At 39.7% G+C, this 16683-nt stretch overlaps 2 protein-coding genes across 2 annotated transcripts in view; both read right to left on the bottom strand.

Moving 5' to 3' along the window:
• The window catches only part of adal (adenosine deaminase-like), a 6797-nt gene extending 3468 nt beyond the window's left edge, over positions 1-3329 (bottom strand). Inside the window, exons 1-4 of the mRNA XM_005929118.3 lie at positions 2169-3329; positions 1892-2022; positions 1647-1707; positions 1466-1553 (exon numbers count right to left, since the gene is read on the bottom strand). Of these exons, the coding sequence (XP_005929180.1) occupies positions 1466-1553; positions 1647-1707; positions 1892-2022; positions 2169-2207 (319 nt within the window). The 5' untranslated portion in view covers positions 2208-3329. The remainder of the gene's footprint in view (positions 1-1465; positions 1554-1646; positions 1708-1891; positions 2023-2168) is intronic.
• A 371-nt stretch (positions 3330-3700) lies between these two features.
• Positions 3701-16573, bottom strand: LOC102293092 (tyrosine-protein kinase CSK). The gene is made up of 13 exons (XM_005929122.3): positions 16117-16573; positions 9654-9753; positions 9448-9561; positions 9241-9353; positions 6965-7184; positions 6081-6174; positions 5866-5931; positions 5353-5452; positions 5178-5268; positions 5020-5093; positions 4362-4557; positions 4162-4248; positions 3701-3959 (listed from the first exon to the last, which is right to left on the bottom strand). The coding sequence occupies exons 2-13, from the start codon at positions 9666-9668 to the stop codon at positions 3774-3776; spliced, it is 1356 nt and encodes a 451-aa protein (XP_005929184.1). The 5' UTR covers positions 9669-9753; positions 16117-16573; the 3' UTR covers positions 3701-3773.
• Between the last annotated feature and the right edge of the window lie 110 nt (positions 16574-16683).

Here is a 16683-nt window from a genome sequence, read left to right as displayed (position 1 = left end):
GGGTTTCCAGTTTTTGTATTGTTTTTTGTTTTCCTAAACTATTCATCTGGTTTGTTTCAGTTTCAGTGAACTTCTCAGAATTTGATGTTGAACTTTTAGAAATTCTACATTCCCGAACTCACAGTGACATTACAAAAAAAACAAATGGAGCAATTCTTAAGCGATTCTCTACATGTAGCTATCTGAAAATGTCCCAGAGAGAAACGCTTCTCAGAAGGTTGAAAATGCGCTCAACTTCATCACAAAAAGTAATATCATTAGCAAATTAATAACAGTAAATAGATTATCTATTTTTCCTATTCACCTGGGATTTTCAAGCACTATATTATAAAAAGTGCACATGATTGTAGAAGTCCAGGGCTCATACACATTTTTCAGGGTCAAAATCAAGCACTTTTTAAGCACTTTCAAGGTCCATTTTCAAGCTTTTCCAGCCCATTACCAAAAAAAAAAAAGAATGCATGTTTCACCTCAGTAAGGCCATGTAAAAATTATAACAAATCATTTTAGGTTGACTTAAATGTCCTTTGTTCCCCTTTTGTTAAAACATGGAAACATGCACCACAGACAAATACTGAAAAAGGAAATGGTGCAATATGCATATAGTGTACAAACTCAAAAAACACATTTCTCTAAAAAATTAAGATTTGCAAATGTGAACAAATCAACTTGTTAAAGATATTCATCTCCACTTGGAAAAAACAACAACAACCCCACAAAACAAGAAACTGCACCAAACACCACATTAATACACAGCAAGGCCAAATTACTAAGTATTCTCATCAGATATTAATGCTTCGTTACTATGTGACACAAAAAAAATAGGAGACAGATGTTTTTTTGTTTTTTTTTAACTAGTTAAGCACCCACTCCCACAAAAATGGGGGCAAAAGGGAGGAGATCACGTTTAATCGGTTATAACACAAGGTCAGAAATACAAGTGCCGAAATGAGGAGTGTCCACAGAAACCTCTCAATCTCAGCTAAAATCTCATATAAACCATTTCTACAAACCTATAACAAAGCAAAGACACCAAACAGTTAAAAGAGCAGTTACGTCACCATGAATCTGTGGACAGGTAATATCCATTACCCATACGAACCCTGGAAGTCACTCCCAAACAGTCTGGCTAATTTTTCAAGAAGTCAAAATGTTCTTCCCATTTAAAGAATTTCTCTATACAGATGCCCAAATACTTATATGTATTAGCCTGTTGTATTGTGCAACCATCAATTACAACTGGTTCCTATGCACATATACCCCTAGGATTGAATATAATTTCTTTAGTTTTATCAGTACTGAAAATAAGACAATGACTGTTATACTACACTTTGAATAATTCAAATGAATTAATTATTGAATTTAATAACCAAATCATTAGTCTTCTTGCCTCTACAATCATAGGTATATACAGGAGAACTCACTGCTCCCTGTACTGTGTCATTCACCTTCGCCTGTCATTCACCTGTATCTCTCTCTTCACGTGGTGTGCTTCTTAACTCTAAATATTTGACACCATCAGCTGCAAACTCTTTGATAACATCTGTAGCCACCTGGCAGGAAAACAAAAACATCAATTACTTATAAATATCCTTAGAAACACTTTGACTAAAAGAAGCTCGACACTGTTTTGAGTCAGGCCTTACCATCAGGATATCCTCCTCAGTGTCCACCAACTTGTGGATGACCCTGAAGACTTCAAAGCACCTGCAGAGACCCAAAGACATAGTGTTTTAATCTTAACCCGTTTATCAACGTCTCCCAGACAGCTCATTCTGTCCACTTAAATTTAGCTCAAAACGTGCTTTTTCTTGTAGTTTCTTTTCTTTTTTTTATCAAATCTAAACCCTGCTGGGTTTCATATGAAATTGTCAATGAATTACAGACGCACTCATCCAGAGTCCTCCGCTGTCCTTTGCCAATGGCCGTCATGCTGTGTTCAATGTTGAGATGTGGCTTTCGGCTGATGAGCTTCTCGATGGTTTGCGCGCTGACAGAACCATTGAGGTGAGCGTGAAGCTCCTGGTAACAATCAAAACGCTGACGTTAGCATTTAGTTAGCTTACACGTTAAGCTCCTCTATACATTAACCGCCCTTACTCTCTATAAACACCTTCAAATTACTCACTTTATAAGCTTCTGTTATTCACGTTAGGCGGTTGACTTACCACTTTTGGCAGCTCCCGATAAAAGACATCATTGTCCATCACAAAGTAAAGACAATCCGCGAGCAAGTCTCTGAGCTCCGAGCTGTTTGCTGCTTTTACAAACCTTTGTTTTCAGTCCACATTTACCCGGAACACCATCAGTGCAACCAAGAAACAATTCCCCGGCTGCTACTGCAGCGGTCAGGGTTCCGCTAAAGACTTCCTTTCTACATCAGATAAATGACTTGTATTTCCTCCTTTCTTTATTTCCTTTTATGGTAAAAATTTAGAATCGCAAAGTCAATCTGACAGCAAAACATTGTTTTCTAATTTAAGAGGACATTCAAATGATTTTAATCATTATTTTGCCCTCCTTAAGTGTGTCAGTTGTCGGTACATTGTTGTAGCTAATTGTATTCTCATTCATCACCTGATGGCAATGTTTCATTATTCAAGAAAGTAGCAATATCAAACAAATTTATGGTCATTAAAATATACTCAGAGGATCACGTGCCCATTTCTGAATGGGAAATTAAAGACATAACCGGTGCTGTGTATATGCATTTAAAACATGTAGCTTCTGTGGAGCAAATTTCTTTTTTGTATGGGATGTAGATTTTTTTTTCAAGAGTAATGGATAGTAGTTTATTATTGCTGCATAGATAATGAGTATCTTCAAAAAGTCTTCAAATACATCCAGTGAAATAGAAAATAGCAATTTACAATTTAAAAACTGTTAAACTTTTAATATAATTTCAAAAGAATGTTAAAAAAATTATTCAGAAAATATTTTCAAAAAGGTTTTTTGGTTTGTTTGTTTTTTTATTGTTGAAAACGACAGTACAGTACAAGTATTAACATTCTCTGTTTCTTTTTCTCACAAAATCCTGATAGTTTGCTCAAATCCCAAAATATTGTCTGATAAAACATTTTAGGATGTCAGATGAAAAACCTTTTCCTTTTCGACTCACGGGAGGATGAAAACGTAGTCATAAAACATTTAATATCATACAAGAGAAAAAAAGATAAAGTTGGATAATTATTATTCTTTCTTTGAAATTTTGTCCTTTAAGCAAAAAAATCCAACATTCATGCAAAAATGGTGTACCTGATATCATTAGGAGAAAAATCCCCCAAAAAAGACAACGACGTATCAAAATTGCAATTCTACTATTGAAGCATCTTTCAGTTTTAAACAGATTCAGTCGGCTGAGTCAAATTAAGTTACTTTTTACAGGTTCGTGAAATTAAAAGGACACTACCGTTACGTTAAGGATGTTGATGTAAAGGACAAAAAAAGACGTGGAAGCACGTCAAGGCACTGGTTCTGAGGCAGCACTGTGTTCTAAGGACAGACTTGTTGATGACAATTAATCATTCACTCTGGATAACAAAGTGCAAGAAGACGAGACGAGACAAACCTGATGGCGCCACTCGACTAAGAAAGTCACTGCAGTCTGAACAACCTGATGTTTGCTAAAAAAGCACAATGAAAACAGTATTTGTTGTGAATTTTGCCAAATTGTACAGTCCTTGTCAAAAAATTTTTTTTAAATTCCACAGTTATGGTCTCAGTGGTCAAAATGAAAAAAGAGGATCTATGTTGTGTCTGTTTTGTCAGATCACTCATTGTCTTTTTCCCATCCCTTGGGTGATATGCTGAATCCACTCTTTCAACATCTGAAAACTTGGTCGGGCGGCGGGATCCAGGTTCCAGCACTGTTTCATGATGTTATACACGACTTCAGGACAGCCGTCAGGACAGTCCATTTTGTAGCCTTTCTCCACTCGAGGCACTACATCCTTTAATGGCTACGGGAAAGACCAGATTTGTTTGTTGAACATTTTGGTCCTTTAAACCTAGGGCTACACTCATAACACATATATGGATGTTCGAGAGCGATCACAAAGTACTATTATTATTGATTTAGAATTTTAAAAATTCATTGTTTTCTTAATCCAAAGCTGTTATTCCAGCATATTTTTTTATGCACAAAAACAAACTGATACTTACAATTCTCGGATAAGGAACTCGGCCAAAAGAGTAAATCTCCCACAGCAAAATACCGTAGCTCCAAACATCTGATTTGGTGGAAAATTTCTAATGACAAATAGAAAAAAAAAAGGATATTAAGAGTTTATTTCACTGTGTTTTGGATACACAAACTATGCACGGCAAAGCACACGGCTCAGAACAGCTCTAAAGCAGCGCACCTTTTCTCTCAGTGCTTCAGGTGCCGTCCACTTCACGGGGAGCTTAGCGGTATCCTGAGTGGAAGAGGCCTCCTTGGTCAAGCCAAAATCACTGACTTTAGCCATGTTGTCCTCTGACACGAGAACGTTTCGTGCGGCTAAGTCTCGGTGAACAAAGTTATTGGTCTCCAGATACGCCATGGCTTCACAGACGTCTCTGTGAAAGTAAAAGAAAAAGTAACAAACGCCGGGCTCAGGCGTGTCGAATCAACTTTTTGTCATGGCACGAAAATAAAAAAAATTAAAAAAATTAAATAAATGAAACTACTATATCTGATTTCTACCATTCAGTAGGAAGATAAAAGGGCCTTTTAAGATAATAAAATAACCCTTTTATCTGCTAACCGTGTTGTCTTTAAATATATGGGCTAAGTGGTCCTTTAAAGAATACATGATAAAGATTTAAATTCGAATAAACATCAACCACAACTTTAACCTCTTATCTATAGACTCATAAGATATAATCTGCTCTTTGTGCTGCAAAATATGCCCCTCTTTAGAGCTGAATTTCCTCCCTCTCTGATCACTAGCTATTGCAACACCACTCTGCTAATACTAACATAGCATAAAACACAACAGAATAACTGCCCAAATTGTGGTTCGCTGCAGAAATACTCACAATGCAAAATGTAGGAGAGCTTCTCCACCAAGTACTGTCCGGCCTCTGGAACGTAAATAGTCAACCAAACAGCCCTAACAACAACAACAAAAGCATGTTATATGTTTTATACAGAGTATTCACCACGTCGGGAGATTATCAGACACTCAGCCACCTACCTTTGCCATATACTCAGTAACTATAAAAAGACTTCCGTTCTCCTCCACAATCACTCCAAGCAGCTGTACCAGGTTATCGTGCCGTAGTTGCCTGATGAAGGGGACAAGCAGAGCAGTCAGTACGTGTCCATTTATGTTTCTAAAACGCGCCAGAACAAATGTTTAATTTCCTTACGTCATGACAGAAGCCTCTGCAATAAAGGCCTGCGCTGTGGCGTCGTTTTTGATGCACTTCACAGCTACTTTGGTCCCTCTGTAGTCTCCCACCATCACATCTGAATAATCACAAGCAATGAACTGATCAGTGAAGCCGCCTTTATACGACCCCAAACCAACAGTAAGACAGCAATGCGGCAAATGACATGTTCACAGCAATTAAATTTGAACAGTTTTCTAACTTTTATGTCGATTACAAGGAGAAGAACAGTCCATATATGAACCTCATGGCACAATCTTATGGTTTTCACAGTAATGAAATGAAATTTGGTGGTTCTGCGATGAGGAATATTTAATATTTGGGGCTTAAATGTCTTTTTAGGCAAAATCCTTTACACCCAAATGCAGCATATGATGCGTCACATCTTTATGTTGCTCTGATTTCTGTTTCATGCAAGAAATTAAGACTGGGCTTAAACTCACCATGGAGTTTAAGCTCATCTTAAGTAAACATGAACCCTAATCTACTTACCTCCAAATTCTCCTTTTCCAATAACCTGCTGCAGCTTGAGGTCTTTTCTGCTCAACGACCAGCCACCTGTTCATCATTGAAAGTAGAAACAGAATTCAGCTGAGATGCAAACAAGCTTTTGATCATCAAGAACAATAAATAAAAGAAAAATGAAAATAATAATAAAAATCCACAATGTCCCTGCTGTACAAGTTACAAAGAACCGGCAAGCTTACTCCTGGAAAATTCATCCTGCGCAGCCACCGTCCCTTCCTCCAGCTTTGGCTTGATTAGTTTGGTGCAGAGGCCATCAGCATCTTTGGTGTAGTGCTACATAGAATAAGAGATAAAATACAGTGCACATGGCCTCATAAGAGCAAAGGAACTTTTACCATGACAGAAACTATCAGAACCACATTCAGAGCTTCAAAGCAGCTTTAGTATTTTGGAAAGAAAATTCCCCCTTCATTTATTTGCAGAAAAAAGCTCAAACCAATTTGAATAGCAACTTTCACTCTGCATCATCTTTTAGAGGATTGGTTTAGAGCACCTAATGAGTACAGCTGTGGGTTTCGCTACTTATCTTTGTCCTTCTTATATTGCTTGTGGGTGCTGTAGCTGTATTTTAAAAGAAACTGAAGCGTGAAGTTCAAACCTTTGTGAACTTCTGTAAAATAACATGAGTAAAACTCATTGAATAGTGTATACCTGTGACCAACAGAGGGCTGCCTGGTCAAATACGGTCAAAACCACATGCAATGGTTGACTGAAAAGCTTCAGTTGGCCAGAACTTACAGACACAAATCGACTTTACTGTGCAGAATAAATAGTATGTTGCTGTTCAAAATAAGCATTTCACACAGGAAAAGCAGTCATTTTGAGAGTAAAGACCTAGTATCTGTTTGAGGTTAGAACTCTGAACCTCAGCATACTGTTCACTTCCTCTTTGATACTTCCTGTTCATTATATGTTCCAGGAACTGCACAGACTCTCTGAACTAGCACAGTAACATGGGGAGGCTAAAACATGCTTACAGTAGACTGATGCTCAATATAGCCTCCTAGAAAATATCAGAAACACTTTGTTTTATTTAGAAATCAAAGCCCAATTTGCGCCTTACCTCTACAAGCTGCATGAGGTTTTCAAAATAGGCCTCTTCATCGATGGTGAGCTTGCCGTTGTGGTAGATGATGCGATAGTGCTCCACCTTACCGTCGCAGCTCACACACAGAGTGTAGTCGCCAGGGAAGTTAGTGCTTTCCCGCACCAAGAACAGGCCTGTCTCAGGGGGGTTAAGCAACCGCTCCGCCTGATCCCGAGTTATCTTGCCATGAAACCATCTGGTGGAAGAGGTAGCCAGAAATCAGAACACCGACAAAACCAACAGATCAGCCCAGCAACTCCAAATTCACATCAGCTGTATGTACACGTGACATATCCAATAACAACATATAGACTGTGCCTGCATCCATTCTACTGTCTGCATCAATCATTAACAAACATTATTAGTTAAATGTCTTCCTCCTATTTTACCCACTTGGATCCAGTCATTCTTAAACTGGGTCTTTTAAAGCCTTAGATGGTTTGATTGTGCATTTCATTTTACGCTTGACTTTTTTTTACTTGTTACACTGTCACGTTCCTTCTTTTTACAAACATATATATTGTAAGTAAATATATATATTTTGTGCATTTGGGAGAAAACAACTGTAACCTTGATGTTTCACTTTCTGTTACTGTTCATACGCTCTATTTTCCATGTAAAGCCACGGCACCAGTGTCTGCTGAACAGATTACATTTATTATTTTTTTAAAAATTTATTTGGGTATTGTGGTTTTCAGTGTAGCCGCTATATTAAGAGTCGGGATTATAAATAACCACATTCAGTAAACTACCTGGTTCTCGCAGCGCGTTCTTACACGCTAAAAACTGCCTTAAAGTTTGGCTGGTTCATCAAAGGGAAGTTACACTAGCAGGCCTTAATATCAAAGTTTCTTTCTCTCATGCTGACAGGTGTGTTTTGCTCATAGGTTTGTAGCTTCCTGGTACTGGCTGAGTGTTCGGTGGTGTACGCATGTATGCATTTGCCAGATGAAGGTCAAAACAAAAATATTCATTCTAAGAGTGCTGAAGCTGATTTTTTTTTTTCAACAACTCAAGCTGAAAGTAATTTTTTTATAGCTACTGTACCTATTTGTCCATTTTCTCACGTTCCTCACTATTAAAATAATGCTTAGAGCTGTTAATCAGACAACACGTGCAAAGACAGGAAAAGCTAAATCTCCTTTCCTAACACAAAATAAAGGGATAATTGTGGCTGATTATTGCTTTAGTCTTTGAAAAATTTTCATCTTTCCGCGTTTAATCAACCTCACAGTGTTATCACAAACCTTAAATGGGGCTTTAATGCAAATTAAACAACTACTGCCTTCATCATCCAGATATATAGATTAGGGTGATTTGCATATCCACTGCAACCAGTTATACAACAGAGGCTGTCACATATTTAAATGTGGTTTTTGGAATGTACAGCGTATGCATTTGCACTTGGCTCCATACGAAAGTTACATTTAAATATCACACAATAAAGCTTGTTGGAAAGCTTTTCTTTACAGACACAGAAGCAGTTTCCCTCCAAGCTGAAAGGAAAGTATCGTTATAAAGTTTTCCTTTCAGTTCTGTATTACGGGTTCTCATCTTAGCTCGTAATACAGAACTTTTTGAGGTCAAGATCCCCTTTTATCAGTGTAAGCTCATATTCATTACTGGTAATATTTACTGAGAACTGCACACTATGTGAGAGTTGGTTTTCTTTTACTCATTTCCATTTCCAAGAGAAGGCATTTTTTTAAAGCAACTGTGAATGAGATATCACATGTCTGAAAGCATACATTTATACATAGCAACTGATGAGTTAAGCTCAATCCTAGGCACCTTATGCTAAAGGAAAATTATTATCTTATTTGGTTTCTGGTACAGTTCGATTTGCATTAAAGTTTATCAGCAAGTGCGCTCTAAATAAAGCTGGCATTCATACATATGCACATGCCTGCAGCAGCAAACCCATGACGTGGACAAGTGGGGAGATTTTTTAGATTACTTCAGTCTGAAATAGAAAAGAAACAACAGGAAACTGTGCAGAGTTCATGCAAACCTGAGGTGGAAGCAGACAGACGTGCACTGCAATTACAACACAGCTCAACCAAACTGTGGTCTCCATTCACACAACTACTGTGCAATTGCCACGACAAATAGGCCATCAGCCTTCTGCAACCACACAGCCATGGAAGAGGGCAAAGTCAAGCTATTTTAAACACTGCTAAAAACGCCGCACAAAGATGGTGCTGCGGCAAGAGATACAGACAACCGATGCTCATGAGAATCTATATACTTACGGCATTAGACTCAGCTTTCCCCCACTTTTCACACCTTCCCTTTTCTGGACATAGTTGGCTGGGATCGTTCCCTCGCGGCCTGCAGAATTTTTAGCCTTGTACCAGTTTGGATCCTGAAATGCAAAAAGTTTACTGAGCGGCGCCGCATGGCATCAAACACAGAGCTGTGTCTTCATAGAAACGCAGACAACAAAAAAGAAATGTTACCTTTGTGACAACAATGATAGTCAACACGTCTCCTTTGTTAAAGGGCAGGTCCTGCTCTGTTGTGCCTTTGAAGTTATACCTGGCCACACACTCTGTGCCCTGCGGCCATGGGTTCTATAAAAGCGAGGGACGGTCACTGTTTCAGTAAAAATCCATATTTTTTCATTTGTGCTTGCAATTTTTGTCACACACCACCTGGACCTTACCTGGACCTCTGTCATGGTGAGGCGGTTCGATCCTCTCACAGGTGAGGTTTGCTAGCTCCTACCATTAGAGCTGGTAAACACACACGCGCGCACGCAGTACCTGTGAAAGCGAGCAGAAGAGTAACTAGGATGTCCCCCTGTTTACTGATACTGACCCGACCGCAAGCAAATTCTCAGGAAGATAATGAATTTGTGGTTTCGCTGTACGGGGGCACATGGTAATTCGAAGCAAGCAGATGAGCCATTATCACAGCACACTGGAGTAACGTCAGATCAGACAGTGTCGGTAAAAATAACTCGCTCAGACAGAAAGCAGAACTAACAGGTTTTCTTTTTTTAAACACACTTTCACAACTAGTGCATAATGTTTCCATGATGGAGGAAAACAGTGCCAACATAAAGAAGCTCTTTCACTGTAGAATATTTCATACAAAGTAAGAAATGCACTCTGACATGCTAAAGTAAGAGATAAAGAGACCAAAATGCAACCTACTCCCTACTGTGTATTTCATGTGAAAACCTAGCTTGGTCTGACCTAAAATAAGGCACACACTGGTTCTCCATCTTAAACTCAATGACTGGGCTTTGTAGGAATCAAGATAGCTCTCTTCCAACCCTGGAATGCAAACTTGTGGTGAGATCTGACCAGGCCCCAGGGACTCATCCAGCCCAGCATTACTTTATGCCAATAAAACAGCCACTGTGACACTAACGTTAGGCCTGAGTAACCCCGGGGCCTGTGTTTCCATGATACACACACACATAAACACACAACCAATCAGAGCAAAGACATCATAGTTAAATGATGACCTACAGATTAAGTCATGCTCCACATCCTCCCTCTCTCTTTCCCCCCAAACCCCACTTCCTCTCTTGCTCTATCAGTTCCCAGGAAGAGGTGGCAGGGCTCAAATGGTCAGAGCTCAGGGAAAATCCTGGCTCTGATAAACTGTCACTTTACATGAGGTCACATCCTTTGACATGTCCACTGCAGTGCAGTCAACTTCCTGTACGACATCCCAACTTCTGTACACACCAACTTTAGGGTGGGTTGCTTAGAAACGCGATAAATGAAAAAAATCCTCTTCTCTTATAACGCTTCTCCCATCTGGTGTGTTTTTCTGTTTAAATAAATAGCCCGCCATTTCTCAGACAAGCGTGTGTCTAAAAACTATCACGAGACTGTCATCACACCGCACCATGGGGATGTGATGGATGTGGTCCCTTATGGAGTGGTGCAGCTGTCTCCTGTATCAAGGGACAAAACTATCTGGACACATTTCCCACACCCTTAAGAACAGCCCCACTCTGCTCACCCCAACCCAGCTCTACTATGTGCAGACAGTCAAAGAAAGGCAAAGATAACCGAGCTGCTGTGGGCCAGTTATTCTTGTGTAGGTGTGTTTGTGTGCAGCTGTGGTGTGTGTGTGTGTGTGTGTTTCTTTTTTATCTTTACAAAGACTTTAAAGACAAACAAATTATTGACACACACCAAAATGCAAAACTGTGGTGAGAAAAACATTCTGTCTGTTCATATGGAAAAATAAGAGAGAAGTCAGAAAAGCATGTGATATTTTTAGCCGTGCTGTTGGTGTGGCTATGAAGATCTCACTTTAGGTCTGTGGGTCAGCACATCACAGATCTTGACATGAATGCTTGAACTAACTATTACAAGTGTTGCTGTGAAAATTTGCGTGTGCATTCACAGGGGCTTCGAGATGACTTCTATACTCTTTGGGCATTTCATCAATTTCCCATGAGCGCAACCTTCTGGTAAGCAAATTCATCAACCTGTTAATGACGAAAGCGGCACATAAATCAACGACAGTACCATCACCCACAGCTTCATGTGGTTTATTCATCATTATTAAATTATTAATTATTAAATAAAATCAATGCTGTAGCAACGACACAATTTCATCCCAACTCGAGCAATCTGGTAATGACCCATGCTTTTACCTTATGTTGCATGATCCTGTGCTTCCCAAACAAATCTCATGCCAAATAAGAACAAACCTCAAAGTCCCTGCTTTATTATTAAAAGAAAACAAGCTTTTTACCACCTAAAACTACATTTAGTAAGCTATTGTTTCTGCATCGTTTATTTTGAAAATATTTTGTCTTATTCTATAATAAGTTTTCAGTATCTTTTAATCTAAATATATACCTATTTTACATTACTATTATTACATTTTAACTGTGATAACAAAGGAAATCCCCATCTCTAGGATAAATAAAGGAAACGTTATCTCATCTTAGGACAAAGTGTGAACATCGGGCATTTCCCAAATTTAGACCACCAACACTGGCCAAGAGACATCACAGAGAGTCCAAAAGACAGCGTGTGTTAGCTGCCGATTATAAATGAAACAATGTAACCTAGTCCAATTTTAACAAAGAAAAAGAGAGAGAGAATGTAAAGTTGTGTGTTTGTTGTGTCGGGATGTTCAGTATGGAGATCCCAAAAGTGAGGGAGTTGCAAGCACTCTGTTCACTATGATTCAGTTATTATGAAATGTACTTTCTCTGCATTTTATTTTCAGTTAAGCTGTAAAAAAAATCATAATTTTATAGTCACAAGGTTTTTTATAGAGTGACTCGGCACATTGAGGCCACTTAACTCCCATTGTGGCCACTGGGACATTTTTACTTATGTTAGTAAAAGTCAGAGCTGTTGTTTAATATTAAATAGGTTTTTTTGTGAATACATTCAAAGCCAATCCCTACCTGCAGAAGGGAATAATACATTAATTTTGTGCATATCATAACTATCATGACCTCTCTAACTAAAGGATAAGCTTACCTAGATTAATACAGTTGACTATTTTTTCAGAAACGTCTGGTGGTAGACCATCTGTCCATACAGCTGTACCCCATTCAATTTAGGATCTATTTCACTACGACCCCAAAATGAAAAGCCGCTGATGTAATACAGGGAACGTCGGGTGTTCGCCAAAGTCGACAATGTTGGTGTACTGTACGCTGCGACTGTTGGAATAAACTTTTATGACAATGTATCAAATACTTGATGTCACACAGTCCAAACAGTGTGGACAGTTACAGGCTTTTCATATTTTGGCTCTGTGCTCCAGCACATTTGATTTTAAATCCAATATTGGACCTGCTAATTCAATTTTTTTCCACTTTTCATCATCAAGCAAGGTAACAATCCTAAATATAAAACCAGATTATCTAAAGGATTGACTGGCCAGGATGATCACCTGATCCCAGGCTGACTGTACTGCATTTTAGGTGTTGAAGACAAGATTAAAGGCAGATAGACACCATACAAGAGATGAAAGTAGCTGGAAGGTTATCGCTAAGCCTCAAAGTATTTTCCCCCCAAAATTGAAATGCATCGTCTTCATATGTATCAGTTATTCCTAAACACTGAATATTTGGGCGCTGTTAAAAGTAGTTTTTTTTTGTCACTACAGATTTAAATGGTGGTTTCCAAATCAGCATTTCCAGATCCACAAGGTTATTTTGTGACTGAAACAGATCAAAAGTACAATCATCTGAGTTTTACCTCGAAGCAGGACATTATGCTGACGATGCTCTGAAAGCCACCAGAAGTTGTGGACTGCAACAGAATATGTGTGAGGGAAACCCTTTGTAAAGAGTCTCGTCAAAAGAAGAATGTATCAACGGGGTCAGCAGCTTTTCCCCCCTTTTTTCATATTAATCTCTTCTGGGACGCTGAATGCTTCCCAGCAGCAGGCCACCAGCAGCTGAGTGAACGGGACACAGCTCATTCTGCCACAGACTCCCACTGCCATTTCCACAGAGCTCTGCATGGAGCCACAGCTTGCTTTTTTTCAGGAAGCAGCAAAGGATCTTATTGTGAGTGAGTCAAATTTCTGCTGACCCCAGTCTCATTAGATCCAACATCATCATCAATGCATCCACTGAGCAGTTTTAAGGGCAGCGATGTGACTTGATCTTTAAATTTTGCTCACTGTTCCGTTTTGTGTTTACTGCTCTACATTAATTGTAGACATAAATCTCATAATTGTGCACATACACAGATATAAGTTGAATGAAGGGAGGCGATGGACAACATTCATTCCCAAAAATAAAAGGAAGCCACAGTCGATTAGTTTAATCATAAAGAGTGACTAATAAATAGTGTTGGACTGTATAACTGCAAAATAAGCTCATACAGCTCTTACATGGTATAATATCGCATGTTCTTGCAGTTTAAAACAATCCTGTTGTCCAAATCAAACCACTGATCAACACTTGTCTCTTGTGCCTTCTTGTGCAAGTCAGTTGCAGTCTTTACTGAACTAATCAGCGGCAGCCTGACTGCACGGAGCAAGACAGGACAAGAATGTAAAAACATCTTCTTTGACCTAAAATCTGCCACTCCCTCATTTACTCACAGACAATAACCGAGGTGAAAATGTCGATTGTGCACGGTGGGAGGCTGGATTAGCTAATTGTTTATTCCCCAGAGCTATCAGAAATGACTCCCTCTTCTTTTAGTCACACATCGAAGACCATGAGATCATAAAATGAGACTGTGGCTCAGGTAGAGTGGGTCTTTGTGTATAAATGGGATGGATCCTGAACCCCCTGTAATAATAGAAAATGCACTGCAGGAAAAAGTATTAAAAACACATGAACGTGGCTTGTGTGTAAAGTGTAGAAAAGCACCGCTCAAATTCAAATTATTTAAAGCATTAAAGCCTGTTGATGCCATAATGATACATCATACAGCGTTTAATTCTTAAGATTTTGCAGGATCGTAAAAATGTGTTGTTAACATTAACCTAGTGGTTCATCTCAGTAAATCATCTGATTGATTCTTTTACTAAAGGCTCCTATCGTTTCTCTAAGTGCAGCAGAGGGCCAGCACTCCAGCCTCATGATGCTCTTCAGTTGCTTTGATACTACTGTCCTGTTAGCAACACTGTAACAGCAGCAGGCAGCAGAGAGAGAAATAAACACTTGACTTTTGTCAACATCCACTGAGCTGCCACCTGGCTGGCACACAGACAGACACATCCAGTGAACAGTAATGAGCACAAAGAGAAGGCTGGTGGGGGTCTATAACAACAGCCAGCAGATGTTCCTGAGAAGGAAGTCACCTCTGCCTTTAGGGGCAGCAGCTGGACTGTGGTGCTTTTGCACAGCTGACTGAAACAAACGTCTGTAGGATCTGAGAGAGGAAGTGCGAGTCCAGTGTTTGGACCCGAAACACAGACCATCATTGTATCACTTTTAATAGCTCAGAGTTTTTCCTGTGACGCTTGTGGTGGGGGGGGGGTTAAAAACTAGGTGTGTACTTAAAATAGCATCCAATTTATCATAAACAAACACAAAAGCTAAACTGAGAAACAAGGTTGTTTTCAGCGTAGCAGGAAGAAGGATAAGCGATTGTTAATCAGGGGCAATCCCCTGCATTTTGGCCAGCCAGCCATTCTAGTGAACTTTGCATTTTATTGCCATCCAAAGTTCGCATGACGTACCAAACCTCTTCACGCTGGAGAACGTTTGGTCATGTTGACTTCACCAAGGAAACACGGCATCAAAAACACCATATAAGTCGAAACTGCCGTGCCTGAACAGCGGATGGACCTTTCCTCGCTGTGGCGCGATCACATGCAGGCTGTTTTATGGGTGCTGTGTGCACAGCGCAGAGTGAAGTGCAGTGCAAGGCTGCTGCTGCTCATGCAGCCAGGCGTGACACATTATAGTGCAGCAGCAAAGCTTTGCTGCGGTTTTACGAACTTCTCTCCATCCTGTTTCAACAGCTTAATCTTTCTTTACAGTTTATCGTACTCTAAAAGAAGAATCTTTGCTGGTCAGGAGATCCGTTGCTGCACCAGCGCACACTTCACACTTTGTCCGAAAAAGGAGGGAAGTCCCGTTTCAGCGAAAAGGGCATCACCCAGAAAACACACCCGAGAGATGCTCCGCTCAGCTAGATCTCTGATAGCGGAAATGTTGTTTTCTGACGTGCATTAATCGCTTTTTGCCATTTTCTGACGGGTGCAGCCTACCCGACGAACATTTAACAGCACCGCTCTGCAACTTGTAGCATGCACGTGCACGTGAAAGTGCGCCCACCGTTAACAAAACTTCAAAAAGCTGTCAAAGATCCCAAAGTCCGTGACAGTGGGAATGAATGCTGCTCTCCAGCTCGAAAGCAGATTATTACTAGTCACCCAACATGTTATAACACAGCAATGTGGACAGCTGTGCGCTGCAGCTTCTTCTTCACCCCAGGAAGTCAGAGGAAGTGGTAGAAGTTTGGAGGAGGATGTTAGTAGGGCCACGTCTATAATCGACTCATTTAAAAAAGACTTTTTCATTGTGATGTTTGAATAAACTATCCATGCCCATTCGACATCCTAACATTTATCTCCGCCAGAGCTGTCAGTCATTGCATCTACTTTAAAATAAACAGCACATTTTAAAATTTAAAGGCAGCTCTGTCTCAAACTTGAAATCTTACCTGTTTGCAGGTAAAAGCAGCCGATTTGAAGCGCTTACAGGTGATTCCGCACGTTTGTTTTTCCTTCTACAGGAGAGCACAGTTTGCCATTCACGCAATAAATAACCGACAGTCGATGCTGAAGCGCAAAACACATCCAGTCCTGATGAGGAAGAAGTGAAAACTGTCTCAGGTGATCAGAAAACTTGAACGGCACCAAACGAAACTCGACTAAAAACAACAGGCAGCGGCGTTGATGCGTCTCCAGTCAAGACTATTTACAAAACAGACCTATAAATGAAAAAAGACAGCAAAACAAAGTAAACTTCCACAGATGTATCGCCTCTTTTGTGTCGTCCTTCCGTTTAGAGGGAGAAATAAAAACTCCCGCCACGGCGATAAGTATTACTCAGTAAAATCGCGGTGAGTAATTAAAAAGGATTAAACTTAATTTGAGTCAAGTTCGCTCTGCGCTACTCCTTTTCCCCGTCACATTCAAGTTTTTTTTTTTTTTGGCCCCACCTTGATTTTGCGCATGCGCGTTGCTGACAACTAAAAATAAGTCCCCACAGGATATGTCTCAGTCAA

The sequence above is a fragment of the Haplochromis burtoni genome, unplaced genomic scaffold (genome assembly GCF_018398535.1).
Source record: "Haplochromis burtoni strain Fernald_Lab_line unplaced genomic scaffold, NCSU_Asbu1 Contig_77, whole genome shotgun sequence".
Lineage (NCBI taxonomy): Eukaryota > Metazoa > Chordata > Actinopteri > Cichliformes > Cichlidae > Haplochromis > Haplochromis burtoni.
This window is presented reverse-complemented; position numbering and strand designations above follow the sequence as displayed.

Excerpts from the sequence above, each read along its gene's own strand:
- LOC102293092 (XM_005929122.3), bottom strand. Across the intron at positions 4,558-5,019 it reads GCTCTCCTACATTTTGCATT|AGACGTCTGTGAAGCCATGG; the intron begins GTGAGTATTTCT and ends TTACTTTCACAG. Across the intron at positions 4,249-4,361 it reads CTGAAGCACTGAGAGAAAAG|AAATTTTCCACCAAATCAGA; the intron begins GTGCGCTGCTTT and ends ATTTGTCATTAG.